Below are 21,680 nucleotides of genomic sequence, written 5' to 3' on the forward strand. Positions count from 1 at the left end.
AAAGATTTACAAGCATGTTGCTAGGGTTGGAGGATTTGAGCTACAGGGAGAGGCTGAATAGGCTGGGGCCGTTTTCCCTGGAGCATTGGAAGCTGAGGGGTGACCTTATAGAGGTTTACAAAATTATGAGGGGCATGGATAGGATAAATAGACAAGGACTCTTCCCTGGGGTCGGGGAGTCCGAACGAGAGGGCATAGGTTTAGGGTGAGAGGGGAAAGATATAAAAGGGACTTAAGGGGCAACCTTTTCACACAGAGGGTGGAGCGTGTATGGAAAGAGCTGCCAGAGGAAGTGGTGGAGGCTGGTACAATTGCAACATTTAAAAGGCATCTGGAGGGTATGTGAAAAGGAAGGGATTAGAGGGATATGGGCCAAGCTCTGGCAAATGGATTAGAATAGGTTAGGGCATCTGGTCGGTATAGACGAGTTGACAGTAGGGTCTGTTTCTGGGCTGTACATCTCAATGACTCTAAGTTGAATAGCCATTCAAAGTACCATGCCAAACACGATGGGCCGAACGACCTTCTGTAACTCGAATGGTTTCAGATGCATCACAAGCTGAGTTTTAAACTGAACACCTTTCCTCACTCTCATTATTTGAAACATCATCATTTTAAAGTTTTAGTAACCTGCGTTTCCGAATCAACTTGTTCAGCGATGATGACACACTTGCTGCGAGAGCTTGGACCCAGCACTCCCGGTCCAGGGGTGGGGGTATTACCATTGCGTCACTTTAAAGCTCCGTTGAAATTGCTCTGCTGGTGTGTTCCGTTTCCACGAATTTGCTCCGTGCTCCGCCCCTCCAACTTTGGGAACAACCGCGCTGGGCGGATGGTGCAAAGAGGATTTAAAGGGTGGTGGGAGCCCATCTGTATTTCACATCATTCACCCACATTCCCCGCCAGGCAGATCTCATCCTGACTCCTAACTGCAGGACCATTTCGGTTAAAGGAGACATTTCAGGTGCATTGAAAATCCAGGTAGGTCAGCCAATTTACGGCATTATCCCGTTGGCGAATTGTGTTCATGTGAGGTTGTGGGGAGGGGGCGAAGTTTGTAACGGTTGAGTTTTCTGAACAAAAGCCAGATGTTCCAACTGCTCTGGTCCGTGTTCTCAAGGTGACACAACAGTCGCGATTCTCGTTTTCACTGTTTTAATGTCCAGAAAACAGTTCTCTGAACGTAATCTTCACCCCGCCCCCGACCCATCCCCCCCGCAAGAGGATATGTCCTTTGCTGGAGGAATCAGTATTCAAAAATACCCCCCTTGCAACTACTCGTTGCTTCTGTTCCGTGGAGCTGAAAACTCTATCATTAACTTTTGATGTGGAGGTGCCGGTGTTGGACTGGGGTGGGCAAAGTTAAAAATCACACAGCACCAGGTTACAGTCCAAACCAGGTGAAGAACTAGTTACCCGAAGAAAGAACAGCGCAAGAAAGCGAGTACTTCCTAATAAACCTGTTGAACTATTACCTGGTGTGTGATTTTTAACTCCATTAACTCTTGGCTGGTCTGTTTCCTCTTGCTGTTATTTCTGACTCTATACCAAGCGGGGGGGGGGGGGGGGGGCATTAATCTCTGTGGCTTTTGTGGCTTTTGCTGCTTTTGACTGGGACCACTTTGACTCTGGAACCTAGGAGCAAAAGGAGGCTTTTCAGCATCTCCCCACTGCCCAGACTGTGTGAGGGGAGAATCATAGCTGGTCAATGTACGAACCCCATCTTTATTCCATAATTCTTTACACAAAGTGTCCATTTAGGAAAATTTTAATCGAGCCCCCTCCCCCCCCAACCTTTCAGGTGGTGGACAGAGATCAGGTTAACAGTCCTTTTCGGTGAAATGGTTCCTGAATGGCTTAGCTCGAATTTCCAGTTAATACAGTCCTGCATTCTTATCTCAGAGGAGACAGTTTTGAGATAATATTAAAATATTTTTTAAAAAACAGCATGTTACAAAAGGGTCCTTTGACCTATCGTATACATGCTAGTCATCCAATATGAGACAATAAGATGAAAGAACCGAATTAGACCATTCAGCCCATTGATCATGGCTGATATGTTTCTCAACCCCAATTCTCTTGCCTTCTCCCCGTAACCCTTAATCCCCTTTCCAAACAAGGATTGATCAGATAAGGTTCCACATGGCAGGCTCCTCGAGAAGGTTAGATCACATGGAATCTGAGGGGAACTGGCAAATTGGATACACAATTGGCTTGATGGTAGGAAGCAGAGGATAATAGTGGAAGGATGCTTGTGAGACTGGAGGCCTGTGACTAGTGGAGTGTCACGGCGTCAGTGCTCATAATTTGGATGGGAATGTACAAGGTACGATTAGTAAGTTTGCAGATGATACTAAGATAGGCAGTATCGTGGAAAGTAAAGAAGGTTATCAGAAATTGCAGAAGGACCTTGACCAGCTGGGGAAGTGGGCCAAGAAATGGCAAATAGAGTTTAATATAGATAAGTGTGAGGTCTTGCATTTTGGAAAGTCAAATCAAGATAGGAATTTCTTGATGAATGGTAGTGTCTTAAGGAGTGTAATAGAACAGAGGAATATTTGAGTTCAGGTGCACAGTTCTCTGAAAGCATAGTCACAGGTAGACAGGGCAGTGAAGAAAGCTTTTGGCACACTGGCCTTCGTCAGTCAGGACATCGAGTATAGAGGTTGGGAAGTTATGTTGCAGTTGTACAGGACATTCGTGGGGGCGTACTTGGAGTATTGCATTCAACTTTGGTCACCTTGCTATAGGAAGGATGTTACTAAACTGGAAAGCGTACAGAAGAACTTTACAAGGATATTGCCAGGAATCAAAGGACTAAGTTATAGGGAGAGGCTGGACAAGCTAGGACTGTTTTCTTTATAGTGTAGGAGACTGAGAAGGAATCTTGTAGAAGTACATCTCTATGACTCTAAATGTATAAGATCTTGAGAGGAGTGCATAGGGTGAATGCACTCAGTCTTTTTCCCAGGGTTGGGAATGGAGAACTAGAGGACATCAGTTAAAGGTTAGAGGAGAAGGAATAAAAGGGAACCTGATGGGCAACTTTTTTACACATCAGGAATGATGAAGGGCTTATACCCGAAACATCGACCTTGCTGCTCCTCAGGTGCTGCCTGACCTGCCGTGCTTTTCCAGCACCACACTTTTAAACTCTGACTCTCCAGCATTTGCAGTCCTCACCTTCTCCTATAGCTTACTATGCCCTGGCATTTTAAGTAGGTAAAAACAATGACTGCAGATGCTGAAAATCAAATACTGGATTAGTGGTGCTGGAAGAGCACAGCAGTTCAGGCAGCATCCAACGAGCAGCGAAATCAACGTTTCGGGCAAAAGCCCTTCATCAGGAATAAAGGCAGTGAGCCTGAAGCATGGAGAGATAAGCTAGAGGAGGGTGGGGGTGGGGAGAGAGTAGCATAGAGTACAATGGGTGAGTGGGGGAGGAGATGAAGGTGAAGTGTTCATCCAGATGCTGCTTAAATATTGCAGGGTGGATGGATTTTGGAGACACATTGACCATAGAATACAGGTCACAGGGATGACAGGAGATAGATCAACTGCCCATACATGGATGAAACAGGCATAGAAGCACCAGGGACAGTGCTTCTGTAGCCTTTGTCTGTTAGGATTGCAAATTATGCTCCAGCATTCAACTTGGAAGAAGTTTTGTCACCGCAATTTTCATCTAACTTCCTGTTTTTACATTATAAAACTGAAGCAGATTGTCTGCACTAGATGCTTGGTAAGGAACTTGCTAGTTGCACTGAGAAGAGAACATCAGCAATGAAACTGCAGAAAATTGTACTGGAAGTATTCAAGTCCGACTGGATGACAAACACCATGTCCCAGCCAACTCGATCTGAATGGGTGCAGCAATGGCCCCATGTCCAAAAATCAGGGTGAATGAATATTTTCCTAGTATATTTGAAATTCTTCACGTCTAATACAGTAACAAGAGTACTCCAGGGATCAAAGGGGCGAACTGTGCTCATAATTTAATCCTTTCAGCTCCTGCGGTCAGGGAAGTTGTGATTGTCCTCAGCAAACTTTTATTAGGACAGCATTAGTTTCATACAATTCAAACGTGTACCTCAGTCAAAACTTTAAAAGAAATAGACTTTCCAGAAAATTCTTGGATAGTAGAGCATGGAGGAAGCATTCATTTTGCACATCCTGTGTCTCTGAAGATTGAAAGGTACTGATCCAGAAAGAGAACAATGGATAACAATGAAACGGCCTAATATTGCAGTCTGGCAAGATTCCTATCATGTCCCTGCCTGCATCAGTGACACAATCATCTGTCACAATTAACCAACAGTGCATTTATGTACTGTATCATATTTAATGTAATAAAACTCCTCTAAGTGCTTTATAGACATCAATATCAGTCAGATATTTGGCATTGAGCTACGTGAGGCCATACTAGGATGTGTGACCAGAAAATCTGTAGATTTTGAGAACAGTCTCAAAAGAATTTCCAAGGATGTTGCCAGGGTTGGAGGATTTGAGCTATAGGGAAAGGTTGAATAGGCTAGGGCTATTTTCCCTGGAGCGTCGGAGGCTGAGGGGTGACCTTATACTGGTTTATAAAATTATGAGGGGCATGAATAGGATAAATAGACAAAGTCTTTTCCCTGGTGTGGGGGAGTCCAGAACTAGAGGGCATAGGTTTAGGGTGAGAGGGGAAAAATATAAATGAGACCTAAGGGGCAACCTTTTCACACAGAGGGTGGTATGTGTATGGAATGAGCTGCCAGAGGAAGTAGTGGAGGCTAGTACAGTTGCCAGGTGCCGGCAGGTGGGACTAGATTGGGTTGGGATATCTGGTCGGCATGGATGGGTTGGACCGAAGGGTCTGTTTGCGTGCTGTACATCTCTCTGACTCTATGACAAAGAAGCATAGAGGTATTGGAAAGTAAGAATTTGATCTTTGGCTTGCAATTAATTAAAGTACAGCAATCCTCTCTGCCAGCAAAAAAGTTATATTTTTCTGCTTCTGGGCTGTAATCAAACGTCTTGACAAAAATTTGACTCAACCAATTATAGGATCCTGAGAATGCACCTCAATCTGTTTCTGCAATGCTTTTTAATCCAGTGTTCATGCGCAAGATTACAACATGTTTACAGAGAAACTTGTGCTGTGCTTGATCCTGACAGGTTGAAACATGCCAAACTACAAGTTGACCTACTTTAAAATACGAGGGAGAGCTGAGACTGCTCGTTATATTTTTGCATACAGTGGAATAAACTACGAAGACAACACCGTAGACATAATGGATTGGCCCAATGTAAAACGATGTAAGTAGCACTGTTTGCAAGGAACATTTGCAAACTTTGGAACAATTAATCATTTTTTAGTTTCCTTTTCTGGTTTCTCTCACTGTCTTGTCTCATCCCATAAATGGAAATTAAATTTGGATCATGTTGTGCAATTCTGATCTGCCCTGCATAGAGTGACTTAAGTTTAAATAGTTGTTTGATGGTAGGAATGTGCTTTGAATTAATCAGTTGACATGGCCAAACAGCAAATAAGTTTTGAACTCTGCACCAGCTAAACAATTAAAGGGAAATTAATGCTGGGAAACTGAAATGGCCCAACATTAACATCTTTCCTCACACGATATGCGCTCTTGTGCTCTGTTGGTTTACCTATGGGTTTCAGCAAGAGTTTCCATCACTAAAGGTACATTCCAATACTTCTCATTTGAGAAGACATGGAATTGACACAGGTAAAACTATGAATGCACTGGATAGAGTAGACATGGAGAGTGTTTCCACATGTGGAAAAACCAAAGCATTTAGGGGCCCTACATGTAAGGTAGTTACTAATAGACAAGTGGGAAAGAAGGAGAAATTACACTGTCATTGGTTAGAATAATCGCATTCTGCTGAATTGCACACAAAACAAAACTGTTCTCTGCACTTGGGTACATGTGACAATAATCAAGTCAAATCAAATGCGCTTCAATGGAAAATTTATAAGATTTAATACCTTATATGCTTTCAAATGAAAACTAGATCCGGGAAGTGATGGCCTAGTGGTATTATCACTAGACTATTAATCCATGTGACCCATGGGCAATAAATGTTGGCCAAGCCAGTGATGAAAATGTGTTGCTGGAAAAGTGCAGCAGGTCAGGCATCATCCAAGGAGCAGGAGAATTGACGTTTCGGGTATGAGCCCTTCTTCAGGAATGCCCACATGCCAGTGATGCCCACATCCTGCGATTAAAGAAAATAGATTGGAAAGGCATGGTAAATGCAATGGAATATATGAAGGATAAATACCAGCAGAGGCTAGATGGGCTGAATGTCTCTTTGTGTGCTGGATGTTCTGAATAGTCTATCAAATTAGACTAGAGATTTGACTTCTGAATTAAAAGATCATCATCAAATCCACAGAAGGCTTCAAACAAGATGTTTTAAGGGAGTAAGTTATTGAATGGGGAGGAAAAGAAAAAGGAGGATCGATTGAGAGGATCACAGAGGCTGACGAGAACAATAAATGATGGTATGGGTCAGTTGGACGAAGTGGTCTATTTTAAAACATTTAAACATAGAATATAGGAGCAGGAGGAGGCCATTCAGCCCTTTGAGCCAGCTGCACCATTCAACATGATCATGGCTGATCATCCAACTGAGTGCCCTGTTCCCACTTTCTCCCTATACCCTTTGATCCCTTTAGCTGTAAGAACTGTATTTAACTTCTTGCTGAAACATTCAAAGGTTTGACTTAAAACATTTTCTGACAGACAATTCCACAGGCTCACCCTGTCTGGGTGAAGAAATTTCCAACCATCTTAGTCTTAAATGGCCTATCCCATTTCCTTAAACTGCAACCCATGGTTCTGGATTCCTCAGTTATCAGGAACATCCTTCTTGTGTTTACCCTGTTTAGTCCTGTTAGAATTTTCCAGGTTTCAATGAGCATTCTTCTAAACTTCAGTGAATATAGTCCTAGAGTTTAGATCAGAGTGGTGGTGCATCTAAACTCTGGTTTCCAGGATCTGCAGTCCTCACTTCTGCCTACCTGAATATAGTTTGAACCAATCCAAACTTTCCTCATATATCAGTCCTGCCATCCTAGGAATCAGTCTGGTAAACCTTTGTTACACTCTCTGCATTGCCAGAACATGCTTCCTCAGATAAGGAGACCAAAACTGCATAAAATACTCCAGGTCTCAACAAAGTCCTGGACAACGGCAGCAAGACATCCCAGCTCTTGTACTCGAATCATCTCGCTACGAAGGCCAACATGCCATTTGCTTTCTTCACTGCTTGCTACACCTGCACGCTTACTTTCAGCAATTGGTGTACAAGGGAACCTAGATCTCCCTGCACCTCCCTCTTTTCCCAATGTATTGCCATTCAGAGAAAGGTCTGTCTTTCTGATTTTGCTACTGAAGTTGATTATCTCACATTTATCCTCATTAGACTTCATCTACCATGCATTTGCCACTCATTCAACCTGTCCAAATCACAATGAAAAGTCTCTATCTTCCCCACTGTTCACCTCCCCACCTAACATTGTGTCATCTGCAAATGTGGATTCATTACATTTAGTTCACTCTATCTGAATCATTAATGCCTATAAGGAAAAGCTGGGGTGCAAGCACTGAACCCTGTGGTACCCCACTAGTCACAGGCTCCCACTTGGAAAATTATCCTTTTACTCCTATTCATTGTTTCCTATCTGCTAACCAGTTCTCCATCCATGTCAGTGCACAAGCCCAATCTCATGTGCATTAATATTACATGTCAATATCTTCTGTGGGACCTCATTGAAAACCTTTTGAAAGTCCAACTAAAATATATCCACTGGCTTCCCCTCAGCAACTTTACTAGTTACATCCTCAAAAAAATTCCAGTAGATTTGTCAAGCACAATGTCCCTTTCATAAATCCATGCTGACTCTGTCCAATCCTATCACTGTTGTCAAGTGCTGTCCTATTAAATGCTTTATAATGGACTGCAGTATTTCCCCTAATATCAACATCAGGTCAACTTGGGTCTGTAATTCCCTGTTTACTTCCTACCTCATTTTCTTAATTAGTGTGGTTAAATGAGCTATCCTCCAATCTGTAGGAGCTGCCTCAGACTCTAGACAATCTTGAAAGATGACCACCAGCGCATCTACCATTGACTAGGGCCACCAGTACTCTGGGACGTGGGTCATTGGGTCCTAGGGATTTATGGACCTTTTAATCAGGTCAATTTTCCCAACTTAATTTCCAAACACACATTGAATGTTTTCCGTTCCTCTTTCTCACTGGACCTGAAGTTTTCCAACGTTTCTAGGATGTTATTTGTGTCCTCCTTTGGGAAGCCAGCACCAAAGTACAGTATACATCGAGTTGGTCTGTGATTTCTTTGTTCCTGCATATAAATTTCTCTGTTTCATGCTCTGATCCATATAAGATGCACATGGTGAAATATTTTTGGATTGTGAAATTCAATCAACGACGAAGGAACGACTGGAAGATTAGGGAAGACTAGTTTCCATGTTGGCTGGGTTTAATTTACAAAATCACTAAGTTTGTTTAAATCTCACCCTTCCATATGTGTCTTTTCATCATTTCGAATATGAGAAAAATGGATCGGTTAACTTCTTGAGAAAAACAGAATGTGCTGAATGGATGTTGCTTTTTATCTCTTACTCACATTGAACTTGCAGAAGCCTGTTTGGAAAATCAAATTAGTCTTGGGGCTAGTTATTTCATGACCCCATAGGGTGTGTGCTTTCAGTGGGGAGTGGAGGTGGGGAGGTAAGTAAATTAGGAGGGGTGCCACCAACCCTGGAGTTCACCCCCATAATACAGAGTGTGGGTAAGTGCCGATAGCAGCGACCCACACATTAAAGATATTTTCTCATCGCCCTGGTAAGAGAAGATCAGATTCCCTGCAGTGTGGAAATAGGCCTTTCGGCCCAACCAGTCCACACCGACCCTCCAAACAGTAATCCACCCAGACCCATTTCCCTCTGACTAATGCACCTAACACTATGGGTAATTTAGCATGACTTGCACATCTTTGGACCGAGGGAGGAAACCAGAGTACCCGGAGGAAACCCATGCAGACACAGGGAGAATGTGTGCAAATTCCATACAGACAGTCATCTGAGGCTGGATTTGAACCTGGGACCCCGGTGCTATGAGGCAGCAGTGCTAACCACTGAGCCACCATACACCTCAAGTAGGTGAAACATCAGTTCAGGACTCCTAGCTTGGAGGTAGGGACTCTGTCACTGTTGCATGAGTCCCCAAACCCACACATCATATGGAAGTAAGTAACTAACGGTCAACTGAATTGGTTAAATGCTTAGTTATTCCAATATCACTTGACCTCTGCCACAATACAGTTGGCATGTGCTGGTGGGTGGGATAGAGAATGTTTCTTGAATGGCCAGAAGGTACTAATTTTGGAAGGTGGGTGGGATAGAGAATGTTTCTTGAATGGCCGGAAGGTACTAATTTTGGAAGGTGCTGTTTGCTCATTTGGGGTTCACCTTGAACAGTTAGGACACTTCTTTAACCTGCAAAGAATTTAGAGGCCATCTAACACCCTACTCTGATATAATGGCAAACCGTCCCTCCCTGTTCTATGTCCCTGCTTTATCTGGGTCTGAGGTTCCCTCAGCCCTGCTTCATTGGCCTGCCTGCATCCCAGCGGCACCCACAACTAGGCTGCGGTGCTGTTGAGACTGTTGAACTCCAGGGGGTGGGACATCCTTTCACTGAGGGGCTGAATTCCTACTCCGCTCTAACCCATCTCACCCATAGTGCTTTCTGGCTTGCTGTCCTGTTGTCTGGCCTCTAACTATCCTTCAGAGGCGGAGATAAACCAATTATACCTGAACCCCACTGCCATCTGTAAGTTCCCCTCTAAGCTACTAATCATCTTGACTCAGAAATAAACCGCCATTCCTTTAGTGTCACTGTGCCAGTATCTGGGGACGCTTTCTGAATGCCATAGGAGGTGCATCTGCACCAAATGTAGTTGGAGCCAGTCATGTCTTCAGCTACTCACATTACCATCAATTCAATATAATCTGAACATAGTTAATAAAAAGTAACAAACCTGTGACTAAATATTATGTTATTTCTCATGGTCAGTATGCCAATATACCTTTAAGACAGTGTGTGAATATCCCTGAATGAAATATTCTAAAAACAATATCACTTTATCTTGGCATGAGACCTGGTGGAATCTCAGACTCCATCTTAACTCAGGTCACTTGATGAATAACATGCATCTAGCAGCATTCTTCTCAGTATTACACTGGGTAACTTAGTAACTCAAAATAAGGTTGTGCCTGGTTTTGTGTCTGTGAATGCAGTGTTTGTATATAACAGGCATTATAATGGTCCGTTGGTTTGGAACACATGCCTTGCTGCACCAAGTAAAATGCCTTACTGGAGTCAAAACAACATCATTGTTAGCAGTAGTGGTTCTTCAAATAAGAAGACCCACTATCTTGGTGGTAGATATTTGCAAAACTAAGAGAAGATTGACTGACTGAGCAGCTGCTTTGGACATTTGAGAATCTGGATAATTGGCAGCCTCAGTATCAGTGAATACAGATAGCTGTACAGATTTGTACATAGGACATTAACGACAAACAAAAAGCTATTTTCCTTTCATTGTAACCTGCTTTTTTTTTCAAGACTCAGGTTACCTCAATTTAAAGGCACAGTGGTTAGCACTGCTGCCTCACAGTGCCAGGGACTCGGGTTCAATTCCTGCTCTTGGCGAATGACTGTGTGGAGTCTGCACATTCTCCTTGTGTTTGCTTGGGTTTCCTCCCACAGTCCACAGATGTGTATACCAGGTGAATTGGCCATGGTGCATTAGTCAGGGGCAAATATAGGGTGGGAGAATGAGTATGGGCAGGTTACTTTTCGGAGGGTCGGTGTGGATTTGTTGGGCTGAAGGGCCTATTTACATACTGTAGGTAATCTAATCTAGAAAAAAATACTGCAGTCTACTTCTGAAAGACTAGAATTCTTTGTTCCTGAAAGTTGATATAGAAGTACCAATCTCACAACAGCTGCAGAATCTAGTTTTTAAAAGAACGAGCATGTTCAATTTCCACTGACATAAACTCGAGGAACATATTTTGATTTCCACTGATTTAAAGCTACAGTCCAACCTTTTCAATGCTGATTCATGGACAGCAGGAACCTCCTTATGGAATGTGAACAAGGCTATGACCTGAAAAGTTAGGACAGCACACCTTAAAAGTGAACATCAACACGAGATTTAGTAGCAACAAATATCCTACTTAATATGGGTAACTTGGCAAGTCTGCACAGCTAATATCATCCCTAATACTATGCTTGCTAACAGGGGAATTTGATCTAACTCACAATAATCTGGAGTCTATATGGTTCTCATTCTAGCTCTGCTCTTTCAACAAATTCCGATTCTGAAGGTGGACAAAACTGAGATCAACCAGAGCACTGCTATTGCGAGATATTTGGCCCGAGAAACAGGTAATGTTAGCCAGGATGTTTTTAATATTCTGTGTCTCACAGTGTGAGCTCAGTATGACCTGTTATTCAGCCTAACTATTACCCATTTATATATTTTCCATTCATTTTTAACATTCTTTCTTAGGCCTAGCAGGAAAAACCAACCTCGAACAAGCTCAAGTGGATGCCATTGTGGACACAATAAATGATTTCATGAATATGTTCCCCTGGACCGAAAAGGATCCCAGTGTGAAAGTAAGATTGAATTTCAGATGTTGCAAGATATAGATGTGCTGATTGTTGACATAAAAATCTGCTTTTAAGGTGGTAGCTATGGGTCCCAGTCTCATTCCAGGGACTTGGGAACTTTGTCTAGGTTGATACTCATTGTCTGAGCCAGTGGCTATTGCAGAGCTCTGAGATAAATAGAGATTTGATTGTCCTACTGCATGAACCACAAGTGGCCAGTACACATGTACCATAAATAATTAGAAAAACTAATAGAATAATACCATAAGGTGAAGTGAATATACAAAAGAGAGATTATGCTACTGCTATACCAGGAACTGGTGAGACCACATCTAGAGTACTGTGCACACTACTCTATTTCACCTTATTTAAGGAAGGATGTAAATGCATTTCAGGAAGTTCAGGAAGGGTTTACTAGACAAATATCTGGAATTGGCGTTTTGTCTTTTGAGAAAAGGTTGGAAAGGATGCTGGTATTGTCAGGAGTTTAGAAGAGTATGAGGTGGCTTGATTGAAACATGTAAGAAGGGTCTAGACAGGATGGATGTGAAAAGGACTTTTTTTTTCTTGTAGGAGAATCCAGAACTAAAAGGTTAGGTTTTAAAAATAAGAGGTCATCCATTCAAGATTAAGATGAGGAGAAATGATTTTCTCTGAGCGTCTTGAGTATAGAGGAACCTCGATTATCCAAAGGACACAGGTGGGCAGTATTTGGTTAATCGAATTCTGAATACCAGATAACATAGTTTAGCTGGGCATCAGGACCTTGCGACCTTGCCAGATAATTCAATATTTGGATAATCGAATGCTGGGTATTGAGGTTCCTCTGTATTTAGAACACACTTCCTGAAAAGGCAGTAATTACTCCTTGAGTATTTTTGAAGCAGAGATGGCTGGATTCTTGGCAAGCAAGGGGGCGTTAAAGTTATCAGGTTTTGAGTGGAGTGGCCTTTTCCTGCTCCTAAAATTAGATGATTAGGTTAGATGACTTACAGTGTGGAAACAGGCCATTCGGCCCAACAAGTCCACACAGACCCTCCGAAGAGTAACCCACCCAGACCCATTTTCCTCTGACTAACATACCTAACACTATGGGCAATTTAGCATTGCCAATCTACCTGACTTGCACATGTTTTGGACTGTGGGAGGAAACCGGAGCACCTGGAGGAAACCCACGCAGACACGGGGAGAATGTGCAAACTCCACACAGACAGTCGCCTGAGGCTAGAATCTAATATATATATATATATATATATATATGCACCACATTTCTGTTTGTGGGAGCTAAGTATGAGCAAATTAGCTGCCATAGTTCCTACATCACAATAGCAACTCTAATAATACGTCACTTACTGTAAAGCACGTTGAGGACACTGAGTTTGTGAAATAGTTCGAACACTATATAAAAAGTAGACTTCCATTTTCCTGTCTCAGAAAGTAATGTGTTAACCTTTCTTTATCTGTGCTGAAATCTTAACCTATTGGATCTCAGCAGAAGGCAGCCAATTTCGTATCAATTATTTAAAATGAATATTTCACAGTGAGGCAATATCATTTTCATTATTATTTATCCTCCGTGCTCATAACCCTACTGTCAAAACAATGCCTTAAGCAGGATAAGCGGTGAAGGAATGGCCTAGTGGAAATAAGAAATTGGAAGATTTCTTATTTGAAGACCTATTTCAATGCAGTTTGTTCAGAGCTTCTGGATATCAAAATGTTATAGCCTCCCACTTTTCCAATTACAGAGCATCTTTTCAAGAGTTTGTGTTTCACTGCTGTAAGGTGCTGAGACCGGCAGGAGGCATTGTCATGGAAATTTGTAGTGAGAAAAGACATCTCTAATTAAGATAGGCAAAAGTGAGGACTGCAGGTGCTGGAAACCAGAGTCTAGATTAGAGTGGCGCTGGAAAAGCATAGCAGGTCCTGCTCCTCGAATGCTGCCTGACCTGACATGCTTTTCCAGTACCACTCTAATCTAATCTCTAATTAAGAACCAACTGCTAGAGAATCTTAGCAGGTTTGGCAGCATCTGTGGAGAGAGAAACAGTCAATGTTTTAATTGTAATATGACTTCTTCAAAACTTAATGGAGGTGGAAACATCATGAATTTTTTACCTCTTGGAAAGGAGACTGCAAGTGGAATGACAGGCAGGGCAGGGAAGTATTAAGGGAGATATGAGATCCAAGGTGTCGTCAAATGGAAGATAAAGGGAATGGTAATGATTGTGGAAAAGACAAGACTTGCATCCAAAGTAGGTGCTGATCAACTGCTTTCTGTAGCATAGAATTCCACAGGCTCATCACTCTCTCTGAATGAAGAAATTTCTCCCCATCTCTGTAGTAATACCTCATATCGCTAGACTGTGATCCCTGGTTCTGGACTCCCTAATTATCAAGAACACTCTTCCTGCATCTACCCTGTCCAGTCCTGTTAGAATTTTACAGATTTCTATAAAAAAATTCCCCCTCATTTTTCTACTGAAGGTGTTATTGGCAGAACAAAGATGGACTGTGAGTTAATGTAAGACCATGAAAACAAGATACAGAAACAGGGTGAGGGGTGGGTGATATCAAAATGAAGGACAAATTTAAAAGGGTTGAAGTTAAACTCAATTTTGAATGCAGAAAGCTGTCAAGTGCCCATATATAGCTTGCAAAAAGGCAGGCATGACTAGGGCCCATAGGAGTAGTGATAGTTGTACCTTATTTGGAAAAGGTGAGGCAAGTTAAAGGAGAGATTGTTCAATATGAGTAAACAAGATGGAGGACAGTGGTGGAGGATTCTGACTGGTCTGGAAATTTTATGACAACATACTTGTTGCAATTCTGCAATTTACCCCCCCCCCAAATATATATTTAGAATTCCACGATTATAGGCAGAATTTACAGCAAAGGCCACTCAGCCTTTGTTGCAGTGTTTATATTCTACATCAACCCTTACCCTATTTAATCTCATCCCATCAATATGTTCACCTATTAATTTCTCCCTCATGCGCAAAGCTAAATTGTTTTCCACTATATTTGTGCTCTTCCCTTCACTATTTTACTACTTTGAGTAAAGACATTTCTCTTGAATCCTTAATAGATTTATTAATGACTACCTTATTTTCATGACTTTTAGTTTTTGCATCTCCCACTAATCTATCATCACTCCATTCTATTCTGTTGGCATTATCTCAGGCTGAAGCTGATTATTTTAAAACTTACCATTCTGTCTGACTCTCAACTGAGTCCACACCATCTCCTTTACAAAGGGTACCAACATACAATGGTGGCAGAGGAAATACTTGCACCAAAATGTCTCTAATTATAGACTCTGAGTTAATTCATCAGAATGGAATAATGACTTTCTTTTACAGCAAAAGATAACAGATGTTTTTGCCAATAACATCCCTTTGCTGCTGGATGGGTTGAGCAAGCTCTTGGGAGACCACATGTGGTTTGTTGGTGATTCAGTGAGTACAATTTATTGAAGCTTATTATGAAGTGTAATAATGACATGAATATGATTCCTGAAGAAGGGCTTATGCCCGAAACGTCAATTCTCCTGTTCCTTGGATGCTGCCTGACCTGCTGCGCTTTTCCAGCAACACATTTTTAAGCTCTGATCTCCAGCATCTGCAGTTCTCACTTTCTCCTCCCTGAATATAATTCATGCCTAGGAGATTTGCAATAGAGACCAACCAGAGTGACTGAATGGTCAATTCTATCTTGAAGTCTCACCCATTGAGGCTGTTGATGAAAAGGTCACATCCACCTTCCCCAGTGAGAAAATCTGTTCTCCATTATAATTACACTGGGAACAAGGGAAAATTCAGTGAACAGAAACATTTTATTGTTGCTTTCTTCTCTGTGCGTGATTTAGTCTATTCAATTAGCTACACTGACTGGGAAGGTTCCAGATTTCACCCTGTTAATTGAGAGCTGAAAATGTATTGCTGAAGAAGGGCTGATGCCCGAAACGTCGATTCTCCTGTTCCTTGGATGCTGCCTGACCTGCTGCGCTTTTCCAGCAACACATTTTCAGCTCTGATCTCCAGCATCTGCAGTCCTCACTTTCTCCTGTTAATTGAGAACAAAGCATTCAATAACGTGCGCGTTGGGAAATAAACTATAACTGGTCTCAGATTCCCTGGGACAGTATGGCATAAAACTCTGTTCCATTTCGAGTTATTGAATCGCCGTTATTGGAATTGTCTGGATGTAAAAGTCAGAAGGTTGGGACATGCTATGATATCACATTGCCACTTAATAATCTAACAATATTCAAAATCTAGATTCAAGCATCTTTGTCTGGAACATATGAAGAAGCTAAGACACACAAAGTGTAGTAATTGTAATGTGCTTGAGAGATCGGTATTCCCCAAGGGTACCCCACTATTGGAATTTCTATTGCTTCATCTGTTGTAGTTTAATTGACAGATTGATTGCTATGATTAATCATCAACTTCAAAACTTCATGTGATTACTAGGCTGGTAATCTAGAAGAACTGGTTTCCCATGAACAATCATATCAGTGACTAGTATCTGAGAAATTAATAGTGCCCAATTTCTTTGGAAAATGTGAAGAGGAAATAATAGTTATTAAAATAGCGAACAAGACCAGTTAAATATTGGAATACAGAGCAGAAGGGATAGACCAAGCACAGTGGTGATTTTTTTTTTGTTCAAACTGGCTGCACACAGTAAGATTACACTGTAATTGTCTGTACTGAACTCAAGTTGCTGTTCTGCAAAATTATTGATATGCTTCTTTGCTTTCAGATTACCTGGGCTGATTTTCACTGGGCCGTCTGTTCCATCACCCTCACTAATCTAAATGTTGATGTCTTGCATAACTATCCCAAATTGTTAGCTTTGAAAGAACGTGTGGAAGCTCTTCCTAAAATCGCAGCCTGGATAGAACGGAGACCAAAAACTCCATTGTAAAATTACAGCCTTCACTTAAAAGGTGTCTAGAACATGAAATGAAACCTTATTTTCTAAACTGGTTTAATTCTTTAACCATTACTTCCAATAACAGTCCTGGGTCTGTAATATGTTTTATAGATTTCAAATCTATAAACTCTTAAGTTCCTCATTTGTTAACCTTTTGACATGGACAGGCTGCATGGGTTAAGCTTGTATTCTCGAGGGTTAATGGAGGATCGAGTAGAGATGTTTAATAATTATAGGCTGTGATAGGAAAGAAAGCAAGACATGAAGGAGCATATGCTTAAAGTTAGAGCTAAGCCATCTGGGTTGTCGGGAAGTATTTCCTTTGCACAAGGGGCAGGAGAAATCATGCCTCAAAATTCTTGAAATTGAGGACATGGAATAGTTGGAAATGCCATAACAGAGGTGGATAGACTTTGCTCAATAATGTTACTCTGGGAAATGGGGCCAAGATGTGTAAATGAAGTCAAAGATCAGTCATGGTCTCACCAAATGCCAATACAGACTTAAAGGAGTTGAATGGCCTACTTCTGTCCTTGTGTTAATTAGCACTTGGCTTTAATCATTATTGTAATGTGTTGTGTGAAATTGAGAATGCTCACGTGGTGCAATGGTAATACCCCTACCTTTGGATCAGATAGCCTAGTTTCAAGTCCCACCTGCTCCAAAGCTGTGCCCTAACAGGTTGGTGAGAAGTAAAAACAGAAATTACTGGAAAACCTCAGCAGAGCAGGACTGGTAGCATCTGTGGAGAAAAAAAGGTTGAGTCCAGTGACTTCATCAGAACTAAGTTCCAGCAACTGCAGTTCGTGGTTTTTCGGTTGGTTAGAAATCTCTTTGGGTAGAACAGGACCAATGTTGTCAGGATTATTTATCCCCCAGTCAGAGCCAGAAGTTGCAAATGGCATGCTGCCCACCCAGAGACAGAGTAATTGATTCTATAAAACTGACCAGGAAATATCTGGGAATAGGAGAGCAGCCAAGAGTTGGTTGAAACAAGTATTGTAAATAGAAGTATTTTAAGGTCTTAGAGGGAGTTTAAAGAAACAAGAGGTTAATTTAGAGAAGAAAATAAAGAGCTGAAGGGTGATAGTCTTTGCCCGGTTTTGTGCTGGCTGGGAGGAGGGGTTTCATGGTAGTCATCAATGTGTTGCTGTGTGGGAAGTCAAAGGAGGAAGGGTTGTATTATTAGATCATCAGAATGAGCTCTGGAATAACTGAAAGTATCTAATGAAATAAAAGGAATCAATTGCTGTTGGTGGTGGAGGGGAAACTAAATGGTGGGGGCAGATTAAAGGTTAGGTTTGGGACTAGATAAAGAGAATGGGTTTAATAAAGATCTAGTAGAACCAGAAGCTTATTTGAAATTAATTGAGTTATCAAGGAGTTGGGAAAATATCATGGGACAGTAAATATGATGTTGTAGAACCAACTAAAAAACATTAAATAATGGGGGAAAAAAAAGAGAATACGGTTCAAAAGCCCCAAAAGCAAATTTAGAGTCATATTATGAATAATGAAAGAGTATTTAAAAAAAAATCCCAATTTGTTGCTTTGGCCTCATAGCCTCAAGTAAAGAATCCTTGAAAGGAATAATTGGGTCTGCCTCAGATACTTCCCTTGAAACTACCATTAGAAACTTTAGTGAACTTATCCCTTAATCTGTTCTGCTGTTTCTTCATATCTCATGGTTGTTATATCAGCATTGATTAGACCAGTGCTGTGTAACAGATTAGCTACAATGGCTAACTGGGAAACTTGATGCACCTAATTGAATTTCTGATAAACAAATAAAAAGAATTCTTGTACTTTAATATTCATGTGTATTTATTGATAAAACAAGTTTTTTTGGTAATGTGCCTGAATGAGTGGTGGGGTTACTTAAAGTATTCACAAAGAATTCACCAGTCTGAATGCATGACATTTTCTACTAAAAAAAGGTAATGCTACCATCTTTAAATGAACACTGCTAAATTAAATATGCTTCTTCATTCAAGGCATTTAATGTTTAAACTAAGAGTTTACAGGGTAATAGGGTGGGTTATTCTTCGGAGGGTAAGTGTGGGCTTGTATGGACTAATGAGCTGTTGGATTCTATGATTCTAAAATAGTTTATTTAGAGAAAGACTGTTGATGGCTTTTTAAACATTATGAATGGGCCAGAGTTTTAGTGGTAAATATGACAAAATTGCCTGTTCACCACCACCATCACTGAAGCAGTCAGCAGCATTAGAAATCCATATGCACACATCCAAAGTCACTCTACACTCCTCCAAAGCTTTGCTTTAGAGATGCAATCTGCAATTAAGTTGCAATAACAATTGAACAAATACTTCCATTTGTATGTTATTAATGTTGACGTAAGAACCCAAGCAAAAGCCATACCTTGTTGAATAGCTTTGAAATGACTAACTTTGTAATCATAGTTCAATCCTTTCAATGGTCTTGAAAAGGTATTTTCTCATTTCTGGACTGTCAATTTTATCCACAAAGACGAGTTAAAATAGGGCATTTAGTAAACTGTGAGGACTCCTCTAAATAGTCACTGAAGAACCTACACCAACGAAAGGGATAAAAAGGGTGCTAAACACAGACGTCAACTCATAATACAAAGAATATGATTGAACATAGAAAGTTAAGAAAGTGATAAGGAAGTAAGACATGAGATGGTGAGAAACTGGAATCTAATATTAAAATTTAAAAGCATTCTCTTGACATTGAAATAGCAAAAGGATAAAAACATGGAGTCAATTAGGGATCATAAAGGGGATCTAAACAAAGAAGTGGATGGCTTTGTTCAGATGCTAAATGTGTGCTTTGCATCCTTGTATTTGAAAACAGAAGGAGTCAGCCCATCAGGGCCACTCCACCATTCAATGTGATTTAAGAGTCCTACAGCATGGAAATAGGCCCTTCGGCCTACCTCATCTATGCCATCAAGGTTTCCTAAACTGAACTAGTTCCATGTGCATGTGTTTGGTCTATACCCTTCTAAACCTTTTCTTATCATGTATCTGTCCAAGTTTCTCTTAATTTCTAATTTTACCAACACTTCCTCTGCCAACTCATTTCATAAAGGCACCACCCTCCGCAAGAAAGAGTTGCCCCTCAAGTCCCCTCTCAAGTTAAACCTATGGCCCCTAGCTTTGGGCTCTCCTAACCTGGGCAAAAGACCTTGGCTATTCACCTTATCGATGGCCCTCATGATTTTATAAACCTCTTAAGGTCACCCCCTAAGTTCTTACACTCCAGGAAAAAGAAAATGTTCCAGCCTATCCTTAGAACTCAAACCTTCCAGTCCAAGTATCATTCTCTAAGCCTTTATTGCATTCTTTCCGGTTGGATGCCATCCTTCCTGTAGCAGGGCAACCAGAATTCTATCCAAAAGTGGCCTTAACAATGTGCTATACAGCTGAAATATGACATCCCAACTCTTGGACTCATTGCTGACTGATGAAAACAAGTATGCCATACACCTTCACCACTTTTGTCTACCTGTGACACCTGTACCCCTCTGGTTCATCACTCTGCCCAAAGCCCTGTTGTTCAAGTCCTGCTCTGGTTTGTCTTACCAAGATACAACATCTCATTTATCTGAACTAAACTCCATCCACCATTCCTTGACATACTAGCCCAGTTAATCAAGAACCCATTGTACTCTTAGACAACCTTGTTCACAGTCCACTAACCCACCAATTTGTGTCAGCTGCAAATTTATTAACCATTCCACTTATATTCTCATCGAAGTTGTTTTTATAAATGAATAGTGGTTCCAGCACTGAATCTTGTAGCATATCACTGAACACAGACCTCCAGTCTTGAAAAACATCCATGTCTCCTACCATCAAGTCAGTTTTGTATCCAACTGGTTAGCTCTCCCTGGATCCCATGTGATCTAATCTTACTATCCAATCTACCATGTGGTATCTTGTCAAAGGCCTGTCCAAAGTCAATTTGACAACGTATACTGCTTTGCCTTCATCTATCTTCTTGGTCATCTCTTTAAAAAACTCAAATTTGAGGGACATGATTTCCCATGCACAAAGCTATGGTGACTATTCCCCATTAGATTTTGCCCTTCCAAATACACGTGGATCCTGTCTCTTCGAATCTCTTGAACAACTTACCCATCACTGATATTACACTCATCAGTCTGTATTCCCGAGCTTTTCCTTGCATCCTTTCTTAAATAATGGTACATTAGTCACCCTCCAGTATTCCGGCACCTCATGAGAGGCTGTCAATGATACAAATATTTCTGCTCGGGGACTCTTAATTACTTCCCTACCTTCTCACAATCCTGGGACACACTTGATCAGGTCCCAAAGATTTCTCTATCTTCTTGCATTTTAAGACATCCAGCATCTCCTCTTCTGTAAAACGGACTCTTTTCAAGACATCACTAATTACTTCAGAGTTCCTAAGTTGTGGATCTTTCTCCACCATAAATGCTGACAAGAAATATTCATTTAGGATCTCACCCATTTCCAAGTGGTTCCAACATACAGGATCAGCCATGAAGGTGTCCATCTCTCACCATTCTCTTACACTTGATACTTCTTAACAACTTGAGCTTTAGAATCTTGTTCTTTCTTAAATATATTCAGCAATTCCGCTTTGACCACGTACTGTGCTAGTGAATTCCAGCGATTCACCAGTAGTACTCAATGAAGAGAAAAACAATGTTGTGGGGACCCATTTTCTCCCTTTCACACCTTAATTTACACCAATTTTACATCTTTTTTTCCAAATCAGCATTAACAATCCTTCTACCTGGGGTTGCACTGGGACTCTATGCCATTTGGCCTCTTGCTCCTCCTCTACGTCTGTCAAAAGTATACAAAATATTTTCCAATATCTTTCAGTTCATAAAGAGTCATACTAAAGCAAACCATTAACTGCTATTCTCTCTCAAAGGATGTTACAAATTTCTAAAGAGGTCAGTATTAGAATCACTGCTTTCTTGATGCATACAGTATTAAATGATTTAGACTTGGGCTTCAGGGCCACACTCTTCCCAGA

At 41.1% G+C, this 21,680-nt stretch overlaps 1 protein-coding gene across 1 annotated transcript; it reads left to right on the top strand.

Moving 5' to 3' along the window:
• The first annotated feature begins 803 nt into the window (after positions 1–803).
• On the top strand, positions 804–18,472 carry LOC140485583 (hematopoietic prostaglandin D synthase-like). The gene is made up of 6 exons (XM_072583853.1): positions 804–981; positions 5,158–5,298; positions 11,400–11,492; positions 11,617–11,726; positions 15,083–15,178; positions 16,488–18,472. Exons 2-6 carry the CDS (start codon positions 5,166–5,168, stop codon positions 16,650–16,652), a joined length of 597 nt encoding a protein of 198 aa, XP_072439954.1. The 5' UTR covers positions 804–981; positions 5,158–5,165; the 3' UTR covers positions 16,653–18,472.
• The last annotated feature ends 3,208 nt before the right edge of the window (positions 18,473–21,680 follow it).

Source organism: Chiloscyllium punctatum, chromosome 14 (genome assembly GCF_047496795.1).
Source record: "Chiloscyllium punctatum isolate Juve2018m chromosome 14, sChiPun1.3, whole genome shotgun sequence".
NCBI lineage: Eukaryota > Metazoa > Chordata > Chondrichthyes > Orectolobiformes > Hemiscylliidae > Chiloscyllium > Chiloscyllium punctatum.